The 16638-nt window shown below is 56.7% G+C and overlaps 1 protein-coding gene across 1 annotated transcript; it reads left to right on the top strand.

Annotated features, from left to right (window-relative positions):
* Positions 1-609: 609 nt before the first annotated feature.
* INSRR (insulin receptor related receptor) lies at positions 610-15983 on the top strand. Its single transcript, XM_059052892.1, has 22 exons — positions 610-694; positions 4533-5084; positions 6651-6954; positions 7049-7191; positions 7387-7531; positions 8381-8595; positions 8865-8991; positions 10379-10617; positions 10827-10994; positions 11087-11282; positions 11464-11505; positions 11583-11803; positions 12042-12178; positions 12263-12425; positions 12626-12731; positions 13423-13475; positions 13659-13888; positions 14368-14478; positions 14610-14769; positions 15067-15196; positions 15329-15463; positions 15740-15983. Exons 1-22 carry the CDS (start codon positions 610-612, stop codon positions 15981-15983), a joined length of 3906 nt encoding a protein of 1301 aa, XP_058908875.1.
* Positions 15984-16638: the final 655 nt, after the last annotated feature.

Genomic DNA, 16638 nt, shown 5'->3' with positions numbered 1-16638 from the left:
TGGCGGGAGGGGCGGAGAGAACCGAGAGGTCCCAGCAAACCAATCCGTTCGGTCTGGGGCGGGGAGGCGGGAGCTGGGCGCGGCCCCTGCGTGCCACCCAGGGAGATACCGCGGCAGCGCGGCCAGCTGGCGCTGGGGAGCCGAGCGCTCCCGGAGGGATCCGGGGAGACAGTCCCCGGAGAGTCCCGCGCTCCCCGGGACCCCCGCTACTCTCCTCTGCCTGCTCCCCGGGCTTCTGCTCCGCCCTCGGGGTTGACCGGCCTCTTGCGCTGCCTTTTGCTCTGCACCCTGTGTGACTTTCTTTCCCTGGAAGCCTCTCTAAGTCTCTCCCCGTTGCTGTCTGCATCTCTGTCCTCATCTCTCTGTCTCTGTGTTCACGCTGAGTCTCTGGCTCCAGCAGCCTGTCACCGCCTGTGTCTCTGTGGCTCTCATTACTTTTTTTCTGTCTCCTGACATCTCTGTGTGGGATTCTTTGTTGCTCTGCCCCTTCCCTTCCCCTTCCCTCTGAAGCTTGCATCTCTGTGTCCCTGACAGGACCTGACAGGCCCTTCTCCTCCCTGGAGCCATCTGGAGAAGAGCCAGGACTGGGCACAAGGCAGGACTAAGACAATGGCAGTGCCTAGTCTGTGGCCATGGGTAGCCTGCCTGCTTGTGATCCTCCTCTCCTTGGGATTTAGCCTGGACACTCGCAAGGGTGAGTCCTCAGCACTGTCTCCTGGAGCCCCATCTCCCTTCCAGCAGACTGGGAGGCCAAACACTGAGCTTCCAGCCAGAACACATCTATTTACTTACTTCGAAATGAAGTCTGGGGTTAGGTCTCAGAAGGACTTCCCACCAGGAAGAGCATTTAGTTTCCCAGAGATGGGTGTTTTCCTCTGAGTTCCCTGGGAAATGAGAAGGACCCTGAAACAGGGATGAATAGATGTCCTTCATTCCTGCTTATGAAACAGTGATCCCAGTAAAGACTGAATGAGAATCAAAATGAGGGGATTAGTCTTAGAGGTCTTTTCTAGAGCCACTGAATGGGAAAGGGGCCAGGATGGGAAGGGGAGCTGAAAACTAGGCACCATTAAGTAACTGAACCCATTGTGCAGACAGGAAACTGAAGCTCAGAGAATTGAGAAATCAAGCTAGACTGGGGTCCTGAGCTCCTGCCTCCAGGTTCTGTCCCATGTCCCCCACTTTGAGGGCCCATCCGCTGGGGTAGGGGGCTTCTTTTAATTAGTCCCCAGGCTAAACACTTCCCATGTGTAGGGTTTTGGGGGTTGGGTCCATGTAGACGAAGTGGCCCTCGAGGGTGCTGGGGGCTTGGCAGGGAGAGGAAAAAGTGCTGAGAGTAGAAGATTCAAAGGCGGAAGGATGAAGAGATGTCCCTTTCCCCAAAACCACCATTCCCTTCCAGACTGAGGAAAGTCAGGAATCCAGTTCTCTGTGCCTGCCTGAGGGGTCCCATGATGCCCTCAGACTGGGATCTCCAGGGGCAGAGCAGAGTATCCCCTTCCTGCAGAGACAGAGGAGTGATGTGAATGGGTTGGGGCAGGGGGTCCCCTGAAGAGTGCTAGTCACAGAGGCACTACCTGCAAGGCATAGCCCCGCCCCCGCACCCCTCCCCTCCTCCACCCCTCCCCTCCTCCACCCCTCCCCTCCTCCACTGCTGTGCCAGGACAGGGCATAGCAGATGCCAGCCAGGAGCACAGTTGTCAGGACAGGAGCATGGCCCTGGGGGCAGGGGGGCGGGGGAGGGCGGTGTTTGGTCAGGGGACCCAGATGTCCGGTTCTCAGTGCAGCTCTGCACACCACCATGTCCTGAGGGGAGGCAGGCAGGGGTTAACCTGTGAAGGTCGTAGATTTGTTTTTCCAAATGACTCCCATCAGGGGAGCCCTAGAGAGGCTGGGGCATGATGGGAAGTGGCATGTGGGCTCCTGAGAGAACCCCCCATCTGCCTGCAGAGCCTGATTGGCCTTTGCCTGGAGGGACTAGAAGTGTTTTCTCATTCTCCCTCTCTGTGTGTGTGCATGTGTACCTGCATGTGCTCAGACACACACACACACACACACACACACACACAGAGTTGCTGGGTAGAGCCAAGCACAGGGACCATTAATGACAACAGGGAGAAGGTGTGAAGTAAGCCCCAGGGAGCCAGCCTAGCCTGGCCACCCCCTTTTAACCATCAGGGGATGGGCCTGGGTATGTATGATGGGTGCCTTGTTGCTTGAGGGCTGGGTAGGAAGGGAGGGAGCGGAGGCTGGAGAGGTTAGCAAGACTTGAATGGCAATCTGAAGGATTCAGACCTGAATCTTCCTGAGTGGGGACCATGGAAGGTATCCTTGGGAGAAGTGAGTGCAGGGACCAGGTATCCAGCCCATTAGGAGAATGGTCCTACGTGCCTTGGGGAAAGAAAGAAAAGGGGGGCTGGGGCCCTGCGATCCAAAGAAGCCAGACACACCCAGGTCCCTGAGGGAGGAGTGGACTTGGGACCCAGATGTGCATCGATTCAACCCACAACCCCTGAGTGCCCAGTGGTTCCTGCCCTGAACTGGGCACCATGTGGGGATGCTGACTAACAAGGGTCCCACCCTCAGCAGCCTCCCTCCTTGGAGGGGGTGACAGACAGACAGAAAGCAATGTTGTGGCAATACCCCAGGTGTTCTTTTTTTTTTTTTTTTTTTTTTTGTAGTACGGGGACCTCTCACTGCTGTGGGCTCTACCGTTGTGGAGCACAGGCTCCGGACGCGCAGGCTCAGCAGCCATGGCTCACGGGCCTAGCCGCTCCGCAGCATGTGGGATCTTCCCGGACTGGGGCACGAACCCGTGTCCCCTGCATCGGCAGGCGGACTCTCAACCACTGCGCCACCAGGGAAGTCCCACCCCTGGTGTTCTGGTGTGGGTGCTGGACTAAGTGCAGCTGAGCCTGAAGTGATTAACTCAAGAGGGTCAGGGAAGGTGGGGGCTTGACCTGAGGCTTTCAGGACAAGAACTGAGGGTGCTGGCAGGCCAAGGAACTCTTCTGAGGCTGGAGGTATTAGCGGGGCCCAGTTTATCGATACCCTGGAATGTCAGGCTGAGGAATTTAAACTTGAACTTTCGGCAATAGGAGCCACGGAATGTCCCTTCGAGAGTAAACAGATGCAGGGACCGGGCATCTAGCTTTCTCAGGCCTGGGAGAGAAGTGGAGTGTCTGAAGCTCAGACTACTGCTGCCCAGTCACAGATTTCATTCATTCATTCCTTCATCAAATATTTCTTGAGCACCAATTTCGTGCCAGGCACTATACCAGGCACTAAGGATACAGCAATGAATTACACAATGATCCCTGACCTTCTGGAGCTTACAATAAACTAAATAAATAAGTAAATTGTATATTAGCCAGTGTTAAGCATTTGGACAAAAATTAAGTAGGAAGGGGAGTGGGACTTCCCTGGTGGTGCAGTGGTTAAGAATCTGCCTGCCAATGCAGGGGACACGGGTTCGAGCCCTAGTCCGGGAGGATCCCACATGTTGCAGAGCAACTAAGCCCGTGTGCCACAACTACCGAGCCTGCGCTCTAGAGCCCATGAGCCACAACTATTGAGCCCACGTGACACAACTCCTGAAGTCCGCGTGCCTAGAGCCCGTGCTCCACAACAAGAGAAGCCACCACAATGAGAAGCACATGCACCACCAGAAGAGCGGTGAGCCCACCGCTCACCACAACTAGAGAAAGCCCACGCAGCAGCAAAGACCCAACACAGCCAAAAATAAATAAATAAATTTATATTTTTTAAAAAGTAGGAAGGGGAGTAGGGAGTGTTGCCGTATTAAATAGGATGGTCAGAGAAGTCCTTATTGAGAAGGTGACATCTGAGCAAAGACTTAAAAGAGGTGAAGGAGCCATTGAGAGGGAAGAGTGTTCTAGCCAGAGGGAACAGAAAGTGCAAAGACCCCAAGGCAGAAGCTTGTCTAGCTTGTTTGAGGAACAGCAAGGTGGCCAGTGTGTCTGAAGAAGAGAGAGAAAGCGGGTGAAGTTGGAGAGTTGCAGGAGCCCTGTAGGCTGCGGTAAGGACTTTGGCTTTTCATCAGCGAGATGAAAGCCATTGGGGAGTTTTGAGCAGTGGAGGAAAGTGATCCAACTTGTGCGTCGTGTTTCCACTCTGGCTATAGAGTGGAGGATAGAAGAGGGGACAGGGTGGAAGTGAGGAGACTATTTAGGAAGCTATTACTGTAAAGCCAGGAAAAGATGATGGTGAAAGCAGTTCAGGTGGCTCTGGATATATTTTAAAGGTAGAGCCCACAGAGTATAGGGGTTAGAGAAGGAAAGGAATCACGGAGGCTTTAGCTGTGGAGTCTGACTGCAAGAATGAAGTCGCAATCAACTGCGAAGGGGACGTGAGTTTGGGAGGGAAGGTCAGGAGCTCACTTTTGTCCATGTTGGCTCATCTGGTGGGGATCCTCCAAGCTGCCAATGAGGCCTCTGAGGCCCAGGGAGGAGGTCACGCATGGGGTGCTTGGCCCAAACAGTACTGAGGTCTACCTGCACTTGTACCCACAGTGTGCCCCAGCCTGGACATCCGCTCAGAGGTGGCAGAGCTGCGTCGGCTGGAAAACTGCAGCGTGGTGGAGGGCCACCTGCAGATCCTGCTCATGTTCACAGCCACCGGCGAGGACTTCCGTGGCCTCAGCTTCCCACGCCTCACTCAGGTCACCGACTACCTGCTGCTCTTCCGTGTCTATGGCCTGGAGAGCCTGCGTGACCTCTTCCCCAACCTAGCGGTCATCCGCGGTGCCCGCCTCTTCCTGGGCTACGCGCTGGTCATCTTCGAGATGCCGCACCTGCGGGACGTGGGGCTGCCAGCGCTGGGGGCCGTGCTGAGTGGGGCCGTGCGCGTGGAGAAGAACCAGGAGCTCTGCCACCTCTCCACCATTGACTGGGGCCTGCTGCAGCCGTCACCTGGCGCCAACCACATTGTGGGCAACAAGCTGGGCGAGGAGTGTGCCAATGTGTGCCCCGGCGTGCTGGGCGCCACTGGCGAGCCCTGTGCCAGGACCACCTTCAGCGGGCACACCGACTACAGGTGCTGGACCTCCAGCCACTGCCAGAGAGGTGGGCACTGGCACAGAATACGACCAGGGGGCACAGAGGGGGCAGGGTCAAATGGGGCTGGCTGGCCATAAGGTGGTATGGGTAAGTACTGTGCCGACACTATTTATTTTAATCCTCACTCATCCTATGAGGGAGATGCTGTTGCTATTCCAGTTTTGCAGATAAGGAAACTGAGGCTCAGAAAAGTTAAACAACTGATGTAGCATAAGGCAGTCAAGGGGTGAGCACAAGACAGCATCAGGTAGTTATGGAGAGACGGTAAAAGATAGGTATAAGTTGGACATGGTGAGGAGGGGAAGGGTGGCACGAATGGATACAAGGCAGCTTCACAAGAAGCCGTATGGGGCAGTGGACAAGAGCAAAGCCGCCTGGCCTGTGATTGAATCTCAGCCCTACTACTTACCAGCTATGTTTATTTAGCTTATCTGTGCCTCAGTTTCCTCATCTGTAAAACGATCAGAGCATTGTGATGAAGAATGAGCTAGTCTGTAAAACATTAGAGCAGTGCCTGGGCCATGTTAGCAGTTCTATGCTTCTGATGAAAATGGCCATAGCACAGGCTGGCAGTATTGAAATGGGAAGGTTGGGAGCTGGGTGGAAGGAGAAAGGAGGAGGTGACAGATGAGTGACAGGGCAGGTGAGGACAAACAATGTGAAGTGGGATCTTCTTTTGGAGGTAAGGTGCACGGAGGGGAAACAGAAGGAAAGAGTGGAGAAAAGGAGGAGTGGAATAAGGAGGGGATGGTTGGAGGAGGAAGTGAAAGTTCCAGGGGAGGGAAAGAAGAACTTCAGAGACTGGGAGCAGATCTGGGGTCCCCAAGCTGGGGCTCCTGGAGGTCAGCTCCACTCACCCCAATGCCTCAGCATGAGGGCAGAAGAGTAACCAGATCCCTGCTGTATCCACTGGGCCCCACCTCCCCAATATCTCCCTGTTGGCTGTAAACACAGCTGCTGCACGTCCTCTCTCATGTATAGTCAACACTCCCTGGCTGACCCTTGCCACACGCATCGCTCCCACAGACATCCAGCTGCCGCTGTGCAGAGTAGCCAGGCCATTGGCACCTGGCCCCAAACCCATCCACATCTGCTTGGGGCCACCTCCCACCCAGGGCAGAGCGCTGAAGAGGGAGGAAGTATGGGCAGGGGCAGGGGTCAGATGACCAGGGATGGCCCCTCCATCTATACACTCCCAGGCCCACCTTGTCCTGGACCTCACTCCTCAGGAGAAGCTGACTTGCTCACCTTGGCCCCATGCCCAGCAATGATCTGGGCACTAGGCCTAGACAGGACAACAGGCTGGGGAGCAGCAGCCCTGATAGGCAAGGTCACTGCTTCGTCCTGAGTTCTGACACCCCTGACTAGGCACTGTGGGAGGTGAGGAGTCACAGAGAGGGGCCACGGTCCGTATCTTCAAGATTCCCTGTCTGTAGAAAACAGAGTCTGGCAACCAGTGTCATCTGAGCTGGAGGGATTTGGGTGCAGACTAAGAGTGTTAGCCCAGGAAGAGGGGGTGGAGCCGGGACCAAGGAGGCGTGGGTAAGGTCTAATGCAGCACTCTGCCCACAGTGTGCCCCTGTCCCCGTGGGCTGGCCTGCACAGTTAGGGGTGAGTGCTGCCACACTGAATGCCTGGGAGGCTGCAGCCGGCCAGAAGACCCCCGTGCCTGTGTCGCCTGCCGCCACCTCTACTTCCAGGGTGCCTGCCACAGGGCGTGCCCTCCAGGCACCTACCAGCATGAGTCCTGGCGCTGCGTCACGGCCGAGCACTGTGCCAGCCTGCGCTCTGTGCCTGGCCGCGCCTCCACCTTCGGCATCCACCAGGGTAGTTGCCTGGCCCAATGCCCTCCAGGCTTCACCCGTAACGACAGCAGGTGAGTGTTGGGTGGGCAGGGGGCACCCCTGGAGCAGTGAGGAGGTCCACACTGGTCCAGGGCTCATGCCACATCCTCTGCTTGCCCCTACTAGCATATTCTGCCACAAATGCGAGGGGCTATGCCCCAAAGAGTGCAAAGTGGGCACCAAGACCATCGACTCTGTCCAGGCAGCACAGGATCTGGTGGGCTGCACCCACGTGGAAGGGAGCCTCATCCTCAATCTTCGTCAAGGCTGTTAGTGCCTTCCTCAGGACCATACCTCTCCTCCTGGCCACACCCCTTACAATGATCCAGTTAAAGCACCACTTACCACCATCCTGGGTCCCAGCCCTGAGGGCCCCCTTCCCTTGGCCCCCATTCAGCTCCCCCCTCCCAATGGACCCATCACTTTCCTTGCCCCTTCTCCAGCCCTGTCTTCCCCATTCCCAGATAACCTGGAGCTGGAGCTGCAGCGCAGCCTGGGACTGGTAGAGACCATCACTGGCTTCCTCAAAATCAAGCACTCCTTTGCCCTCGTGTCCCTAGGCTTTTTCAAGAACCTCAAACTAATCCGGGGGGACACCATGGTGGATGGGTAAGGGGTCAGAAATGGTTCCCTCTATCTCATCTCCTCCCCAACACTCCCAAAACTGTGGTGAAGAGTATGGGAACCAGCTCTGCTACTTACTAGCTGTGTGACTCTGGGTAGGTTACTTAACTTCTCTGGTCCTCAACTTTCTCATCTGTGAAATGGGGTTAATATAACTCTACTTATTTCTTAGGGCCGTTGTGAATATTAAGTTGTTATGTATAAAGCACTTAAAACAGAGCCTGAAACAAAGTATATATTACTACATAAAATTATAGTTATATATAACTCTATAGGTATTGGCTATAATTGTTATCATCTGATCCTCTTAGCTGCAGAGCAAGACTGCCTGGGTTTGAAACCCATTCCTACCTTTACCAGTCGAGGCCTACCCTTAATGTAGCCAGGATTTTTCAAAATAATGTTTTAAATTACCATCCAGCCAAGTGGTTTCTCATGTACCCCCAGGGGTGCCCCCGCTCCAGCTGGAGAGGCATAGCCCCAGACTGAGTCCCACTCCTCCCTGTGTCCCCAAAGCCAGGACAGAGCCTGGCACATAGCAGGTGCTCAGTTAATGTGAGTTGAGGGAAGGAGGGAGGCAGAAAAACAGTTGACCCCATTTCGCTGATGAGGAAAACAGAGTGTGGGTGACTTGCCGGACCTCACATTTCTGGTCAGTGGCACCGAGTGGGTGTGTACGAATGCCCCATGTGTACTGGTGTGGGTGGGTTGCTGTATGCCCCTCCTTCCCTGTGCCCCCAGTGCAGCCCCTTCTGGAAGAACCCATAAGACACCCCCTTCCTCACCCCTTGCCCCCACCGGCCGTGCAGAGCAAGGTTCCCTGGCCTCCCCCAGGAACTACACTCTGTACGTGCTGGACAACCAGAACCTGCAGCAGCTGGGCTCCTGGGTGGCTGTTGGGCTCACCATTCCCGTGGGCAAGATATACTTCGCCTTCAACCCACGCCTCTGCTTGGAACACATCTACCGCTTGGAGGAGGTGACTGGCACGAAGGGACGGCAAAACAAGGCAGAGATCAACCCCCGCACCAACGGAGACCGAGCTGCCTGTGAGGCCCAATACCCCTACCCCTGGCACCCTGGCAGTGAGAGATGTGACCCCAAGGAACACCCAGACGCGGGCACACGCTGACATTCACACACACTGAAATACACCAGACAGACTCCCGGGTGGAAGGGGACAATGTGATAAGTTCTCTTCAGAGGCCACGTTGGGGGTGGGATGCTGCGGCGTCAGGGTGGGGGTTTGGGAGTAGGCGGCTCAGGCAGGTGCTCTCAACACGGTCGAGAGCAAGTGTTCGCCCTTCACCCCGACCAGGCCAGACTCGCACCCTGCGCTTCGTGTCCAACGTGACGGAGGCCGACCGTATCTTGCTGCGCTGGGAGCGCTTCGAGCCGCTGGAGGCTCGCGACCTACTCAGCTTCATCGTGTACTACAAGGAGTCGTGAGTGGCGGGGGCGGGGCCAGAGCTGGTGTGGGGCCAGGGCGGGGGCGGGGCCAGAGCCCGACCAGGTCAATTTGTTCACGACCACAGGCAGGTGAGGGCAGAGCCCCGGGGGGCTGTGGAGAGCCAGCAAGCCAGGACCCCAGAGGCGCACTCCCTCATAGGGCCCACGTCTGGCTCTCTCCTCTCACCTTCATCCCTTCGTGCCTCAGTTTCACCTTAACCAGTGATGAGGAGAGGACAATCAGGATTTCTGAAAGCCCAGGAGAGGCGCCCTGCTGGGAAGGCCTGGATAATTAAACTTCAATTCACCATGCTAATGTTTTGTACTGACCACATGCTCCTGCCCCAGCATCGGTTTGGGAAGTACCCACTAATTTGGCCAGTTTTATGCATATCTTTGCCAGCATTTCATTAAAGCCTGAGGAAGGGAGGGAGCAGGGACTACCAAGGACCAGCTGCTCTTTTCTTTGGAGAGAATGTACTGACCATAGCAGGATGGATAGTGGTTAGACCACAGGAAGAACTTCTCCAAAAGCATGGCTAGAGATCAAAAATAGAACTCTTTAGAGGAGAGAGATGGATTTGGGAAGGCAAGCTGGGAGGGCAGCAGTGAGGAGTATTAGCCCTCTGTGGTAGATAGAAGATGGGAGCCACCTGGTTTGGAATCATTTCCTGTGAATTAAAATGGAGAGATCTTAGTTGCCCACTAGCACAGGGCCTGGCCTGGGAGGAAGGGAGAAAAACTAATGGTGAGAGGCCTGCTCACAGGGCCAAGGCTCTCCTAGGCCTCAGTGGAAGATGGACTGTAGCACGAGGAGCTGGGGAGTTTGTTAAATACAGATTCCTGGGCCCCGCTCCCACAGATTCTGATTCTGTTAGTCCTGGGCAGGGCCCATAAATCTGCATTTCTAACAAGCTTCAGCCTTCAGGTAATGATGAATCTTCTGGGCCATGGACCACACGTTAAGGAATGCTAACATGGACTGCAGTGTAAAGTCCCGGCCTCCCACCCCTACCCACCGGTTGTAGAGCTCACATTCTGCAGGACTATACACAGCTGCCTTTGGACTCAAAGGGCAGAGAATCTTGGAGGTCTTTCAGGAAACTCCCCTAGCATCTGCCTTGCAGTGTGGTTATGGCTGTGCTCCCTTAGAGATATACTGGGGATCCTGGCTCAATTCCAGCTCTGAGCAGACCCACTCAGTGAGTGTGTCATACCCACAAGGCACCTGCCCCAAAGGGTAGACCCACATTTGCTTCTGAATGCCCTCGTACTGGAAGAAGCATGACAATGACAGTCTTGGAGTGATTCAGAGAGGAGGGGGATGCTAGAAACTGGGGTTGGGGCTGAGCTGCCCCTCATCTCTAGGGATGGGATGTTCAGCCCATTCCAGAATGCCACAGAGCATGTAGGTCCAGATGCCTGTGGGGCCCAGAGCTGGAACCTACTGGACGTGGAACTGCCCCTAAGCCGCACCCAGGAGCCAGGTGTGACCCTAGCCCCGCTCAAGCCCTGGACACAGTACGCAGTGTTTGTGCGGGCCATCACGCTGACCACTGCAGAGGACAGCCCCCACCAAGGAGCCCAAAGCCCCATCATCTACCTCCGAACCTTACCTGCAGGTAGGCTGAAGCCTTTGAAGGGGGTTGAGAGCTAAATGCCTGGGTCCTAGTGAGAATGGGGGAACCCAAGCACCAGAAATAGAGAAGCTGGGTCGCTGAACGCTGGGAGGAGGCTGGGAGGCTGGACCTCAGAGAGAGGGTCCCATAACCAGACAGTATTTGAAAGAGGGATCTGCAGCCCCTCAGTTGTACCCTACTCACACCCCCAGCACCCACAGTGCCCCAGGACGTCATCTCCACGTCCAATTCCTCCTCCCACCTGCTGGTGCGCTGGAAGCCACCGACCCAGCGCAACGGAAACATAACCTACTACCTGGTGCTGTGGCAACGCCTGGCAGAGGACAGCGACCTCTACCTCAATGACTACTGCCACCGCGGTGCGCAGGGAGGAGGCGCGGACCGGAGGGGGTGGGGTGTCGGGCCGCGGGCGCTGCCAGTCTAACTCTTTCCTTCGCCGCCGCGGCACCAGGCTTGCGGTTGCCCACCAGCAACAACGACCCCCGCTTCGACCGCGAAGACGGGGAACTCGAGGCCGACAGGGAGCCTGGCTGCTGCCCTTGCCAGCACCCACCTCCTGGGCAGGTCCTGCCACCACTGGAGGCACAGGAGGCCTCCTTCCAGAAGAAGTTTGAAAACTTTCTACACAACGCCATCACCATCCCCAAGTGCGTCTCGGCGCGAGAGAGCCGGGAGGCCAGGGTGCTGATGAGCGGTGTCTGCGGGGGAGGGCGGGTGGCTGGGTTGTGGGTGGGGGTGGGAGGCGGTCCGCCGTTTCAGAGGGCACTGGGGCGCCTTCCAGGCGGGCCTGACGGGGGCCACCCCCCCGCGATCCCCCGGTCTCCCCAGATCTCCTTGGAAGGTGACGTCCATCAATAAGAGCCCTCAAAGGTGAGCGGGGGCGGAGCAGGGGCCGAGAGGCGTGGCTCCCGGGACCCGGGCCTGGCTCTGATTTGCGCCCTCCCTAGGGACTCAGGGAGGCACCGCCGGGCAGCCGGGGCCCTCCGGCTTGGGGGGAACAGCTCGGATTTCGAGATCCAGGAGGACAAAGTGCCCCGGGAGCGAGCGGTGCTGAGGGGCCTGCGCCACTTCACAGAGTACCGGATCGACATCCATGCCTGCAACCACGCTGCGCACACTGTGGGCTGCAGCGCTGCCACCTTCGTCTTTGCGCGTACCATGCCCCACAGTAGGTGACCCCGCCCAGCTCTACCCCGCCCACACGCCGACCCCAAGGACCCCATCCAATTAGTGCTCCAACTAGCCAGTTTGACCTCCCGCCAACCTCAGGGCCGAAGTTTGCTCACCCTTCCCAGTCCCCATAATCCCAGCGTTTCCTCAAACCTCCCACTTTAGCGCCCTTGGGTTTGAACATGAAGTTGAGAGGAAATACTTGTGGCCGGGCTGCCTGATGCCCTCTCCCGCAGGAGAGGCTGATGGCATCCCAGGGAAGGTGGCCTGGGAGGCAGCCAGCAAGAGCAGTGTTCTCCTACGCTGGCTTGAGCCACCAGACCCCAACGGACTCATTCTCAAGTATGAAATCAAGTACCGCCGCTTGGGAGAGGTAGGTACCCCAGGAGACACCCTAACCTAGCCTCAATTTGTGCCTCCATGCTCTTCCCAGCCAGCTATTCTGTGTTGCCCTCAGGAGGCCACAGTGCTGTGTGTGTCCCGCCTGCGATATGCCAAGTTTGGGGGCGTCCACCTGGCCCTGCTGCCTCCTGGAAACTACTCTGCCAGAGTTCGGGCAACCTCCCTGGCTGGTAATGGCTCCTGGACAGACGGTGTCGCTTTCTACATCCCTGGCCCAGGTATGCAGAGCCTCTGTCCCAGACCTGCACTCCCAGACAGCCCCACCTGGGTCCCCATCCCCACCTCCCATTGTGGAAACAGAAGCCTCCTCTACCCTCTGACTTCTCCATCTTTTTTTTTTATTATTGTTTTTTTTTTTTTTCCTTTTTTCTGACTTCTGCATCTCTGACCCAACCCTCTGCTGCCTTCTGGCCACCAGAGGAGGAAGACTCCGGGGGGCTGCACGTCCTTCTCACTGTCACCCCCGTGGGGCTCATGCTGCTCATCATTCTTGCTGCCCTCGGTTTCTTCTACAGCAAGAAGAGGTGATGACAAGTCCCATTGGTTCCCAAGCCCCTTCTTCCCTGAGCCCTCATCATAAGGTCAGTGCAATCAGAGGGTAGTAGATGAGACAGCAGAAAGGAATTCCTTAGAAGCAGTAACTCTTCCCCTGGGGGCGGCATGGAGGAAAGAGACATACCTTTCAGGGAGGGGGACCAACTTGTCCACGTTTGCCTGGGACTTTCCTGATTTTGGTAGTGAAAGTCCCAAATCCTGGGAAACCCCTCAGTCTGGGCATACTGGGTCTGTTGGTCACCATACTCTTAGCTTGAGAACTAATGAAACTGGTCTTATCATAGCAGGGGGAGAAGCAGGAGACCTCAGGATGTGTCCTGGGATCCTGGGATTCTTGATGTCAGATCCCCCTAGGGCTGGATATGAGAGGGAACTGAGGGTAGGACTTTGATTAGCTGGGTTCTGAGGACTAGCTGAGCAGACAGCAGCTTCTCCACGTCTGTCCCCCCTTTTCCCAGCCTGTCAGATCCCAGATCCCAGGACTAGGACAAAGCCTAGCTTGGAAAGTGCTTGGTGTCCCCCAGGGGTCACCCTGATCAGAGCTAGGGGTATGATCAGTAGCTTCCTTCCTCCTTGTAATGTCCCTCTCCCTCGTCCTCTGACATTGCTTCTTCCTTCCCGAGGACCCTTCCAGCCTGACCCTCTCACCTCCCATTGCAGAAACAGCACGCTGTATACCTCTGTGAATCCTGAGTACTTCAGTGCCTCTCATAGTAGGTCTGGGGGTGGCTGGATGGGTGGTGTGGGAAAGGGAGACAGGAGGGGAGAAGAGGCAGACTTCCAGACCATCTTGGAGAAGGCAGCCTTGGGACCCAAGCCCTTCAGAAGAGAAGAGAAGCGGGTGGGGGTGTGGCAGAGAGCGGTACCCTTGCCTTGTGACTCGCACTTCCTCTCAGTGTACATCCCTGATGAGTGGGAGGTGCCTCGGGAGCAGATCTCCATAATCCGGGAACTCGGCCAGGGCTCTTTTGGGATGGTATACGAGGGGCTGGCACAAGGACTTGAGGTGGGAGAGGAGCTCACGCCCGTGGCCCTGAAGACGGTGAATGAGCTGGCCAGCCCACGAGAACGCATTGAGTTCCTCAAGGAAGCCTCTGTCATGAAGGCATTCAAGTGTCACCATGTGGTAAGGGAGGGTCAAGGGCACTGTCAGGGTCAAAATTAAGGTGAAGTTCATGTGGTAAGAGGGAAAAGATCAGAGATGATTTCAGGGCACCATCGAGTTCAGGATTGGGCCTGTGGTTAGGATCCTAATTGGGGTAAAGCTCATGGCTGGGGTTAGAGTCGAAACAGGGTCATCATAGGGCCATGGTGGGATCATGGCTAGGGCTGAAATCAGTCATGGTGGAAGTCAATGCTGAGTGTTCACATCATTGTTAGGATCGTGGTCAGAGTTGATTCAATCATGAAGATTGGGATGATAGTCAGATCGATTAAGGTCACGGGTTAGCGTCAGGGTCATTGTTAGGTCAGGATTAGGGTTATGGTCATGGTTGGGGTTAGGAGGGTTGGTGTCTGGGTCAGTTGTGACAACAGAACAAGGTTTTGGCCAGGGACATCAAGGGAGCTGGGAAGACCTGCAACCAGGCTCTTTGTCCATCCCAGGTACGTCTCCTGGGTGTGGTGTCTCAGGGTCAGCCAACTCTGGTCATCATGGAGTTAATGACCCGAGGGGACCTCAAGAGCCATCTTCGATCTTTGCGGCCTGAGGCAGAGGTAGGGACCAGGAAGATCCTGGGTGAAGGGCTGGGGAGTTAGAGAGGACTTGGGCACAGTTGTAGGGGTAATCATTGGACAGGAGTCCAGCCTCAAGTTCCTACTTCACTAGCCCCCTCTCTTGGCTCTAGAACAACCCTGGGCTCCCTCGGCCAGCACTGGGAGACATGATTCAGATGGCTGGTGAGATCGCGGATGGCATGGCCTACCTCGCTGCCAACAAGTTTGTGCACCGAGACCTGGCGGCCCGAAACTGCATGGTGTCCCAAGACTTCACCGTCAAGATCGGGGGTACAGAGGGGGCCAGGCGGGTGGGGGCAGCCTGGGTACAGTGACTCCCCCTAAGCGAGGCTTGAGGAGACCCAGGCCTGTCCCACAGCTGTGTCCCTGATAGCCCCCCACCCTGGATCTGTCTCCTCATCCGAGGGCAGCTGGATTTGGATGAGATGATCTCTGAGGTCCTTTGAGCCCTCACATTCCAGGATTCTTGGAGACTGTGGAGGTGGAGAGGGTTGGGAGAGGTATTCCTGGGGCAGGAGCTGGTGAATGGCTCTGTTGCCCCACACCCCGTCTACCCTCACTTTCCAGACTTCGGAATGACTCGAGATGTGTATGAGACAGACTATTACCGCAAGGGCGGGAAGGGGCTGCTGCCTGTGCGCTGGATGGCCCCTGAGTCCCTCAAAGATGGAATCTTCACCACCCACTCGGATGTCTGGTGGGGCCTGGCTGGAACAGAGGGCTCAGCGGGTGTGGAGGCAGGGCCTTGGGAGAGGCCTGGGTGCACTCCTTAGGGTGGGCTGAGCTGCATTTATGGTGCTGGGCTCAGGCCCTCCTCCACGTCCTCCAGGTCCTTTGGCGTGGTGCTCTGGGAGATTGTGACCCTGGCTGAACAACCCTACCAGGGCCTATCCAATGAGCAGGTGCTCAAGTTCGTCATGGATGGCGGGGTCCTAGAGGAGCTGGAGAGCTGTCCCGTTCAGCTGTGAGTCACCTCAGTCTGCCCCTGCCTCGTCCCTGCCCTGCCTATACCTGTCCCACCCCCGTAAGTCTGGCCCACCTCCTCTGATGCTTTTACTTGCACTCATCACCAGCTCTGAGCTCTCCAACTCAAAATCCCCACTACAACCCCCGTTTACTCCCCTGTGACCCTCGCAGACATAATCCCCCATGACCCCCCCTACAATCACACTGATTGACCCTCTCAGTGCAGGAGGCAGGACGTGTGCACCCCTCTGACACTGTCCCCCACCTCCACCAGGCAGGAGCTGATGCACCGCTGCTGGCAGCAGAACCCACGCCTGCGCCCAACTTTTACCCACATCCTGGACAGCATACAGGAAGAGCTGCGGCCCTCCTTCCGCCTCCTTTCCTTCTATTACAGCCTAGAGTGCCGGGGGGCCCGGGCTTCCCTGCTGCCCACAGATGCAGAGCCCGACTCCCCGCCAACCCCTAAAGGGGCTTCCTCAGACTTCAGCCCCCAAAATGGGGGTCCAGGGCACTGAGGGGCACCCCATTCCCTGGCTGGTTGGCCTCCCATGGGCAGAGAGGAAGGGACCTGACCTTTGCAGCCATGAGATGCTGAGACAGGGCATGGGGTGGCCGAGGGGGGCTCAGAAAGCAGGAGCAGGACAGATTGGGGGTGACGGGGAGAGCGGAGCAGAGTCATGGCAGGAAAGATTTTCTCAGGAATCTGATCCTCCATGAGAAAGTAATCAAGGCCACAACAGAAGTGGAGGTTAGACCGTGGACAAGACATCCTGCCCTCTGAGTGAGAGAGCCTACTCAGACTAGAAAGAGAGGCCTGCCCGCCCCAGAGGCAGGGTCTGGGGAAGCCCACCCCCGGCTTTGGAGCTCCTGTGGGCATCTGGGGCCATCAGCACATTTGAAACCAGATGAGCAGCCAGAATCGGGCCTGGAACCCTCTCTGTCTGTGTTTGGGATGCTGGGTTTGGGCGTCCACGTGACTGCTCCTCTCACCTCCTCCCCTCTTGCCCATTCGGCAGGGGTTGTGGGGAGAACCCAGGGACCCGGGCGAGTGGGTTCCCAGCCTGGCCTGGAGGCCTGCCCTCACCCCCCTTCCTCTCCTTTGCCATACCCAAAGACCCCAAGCTTGGTGCTCCCCCTTCCTCTTCTCCAGGGCGTTCCCTTGGTGCAGAT

The sequence above is a fragment of the Kogia breviceps genome, chromosome 1 (genome assembly GCF_026419965.1).
Source record: "Kogia breviceps isolate mKogBre1 chromosome 1, mKogBre1 haplotype 1, whole genome shotgun sequence".
In the NCBI taxonomy this organism is placed as follows: Eukaryota; Metazoa; Chordata; class Mammalia; order Artiodactyla; family Physeteridae; genus Kogia; species Kogia breviceps.
The sequence above is the reverse complement of the archived record's forward strand: the minus strand, read 5'-3'. Positions and strand labels throughout refer to the sequence as shown.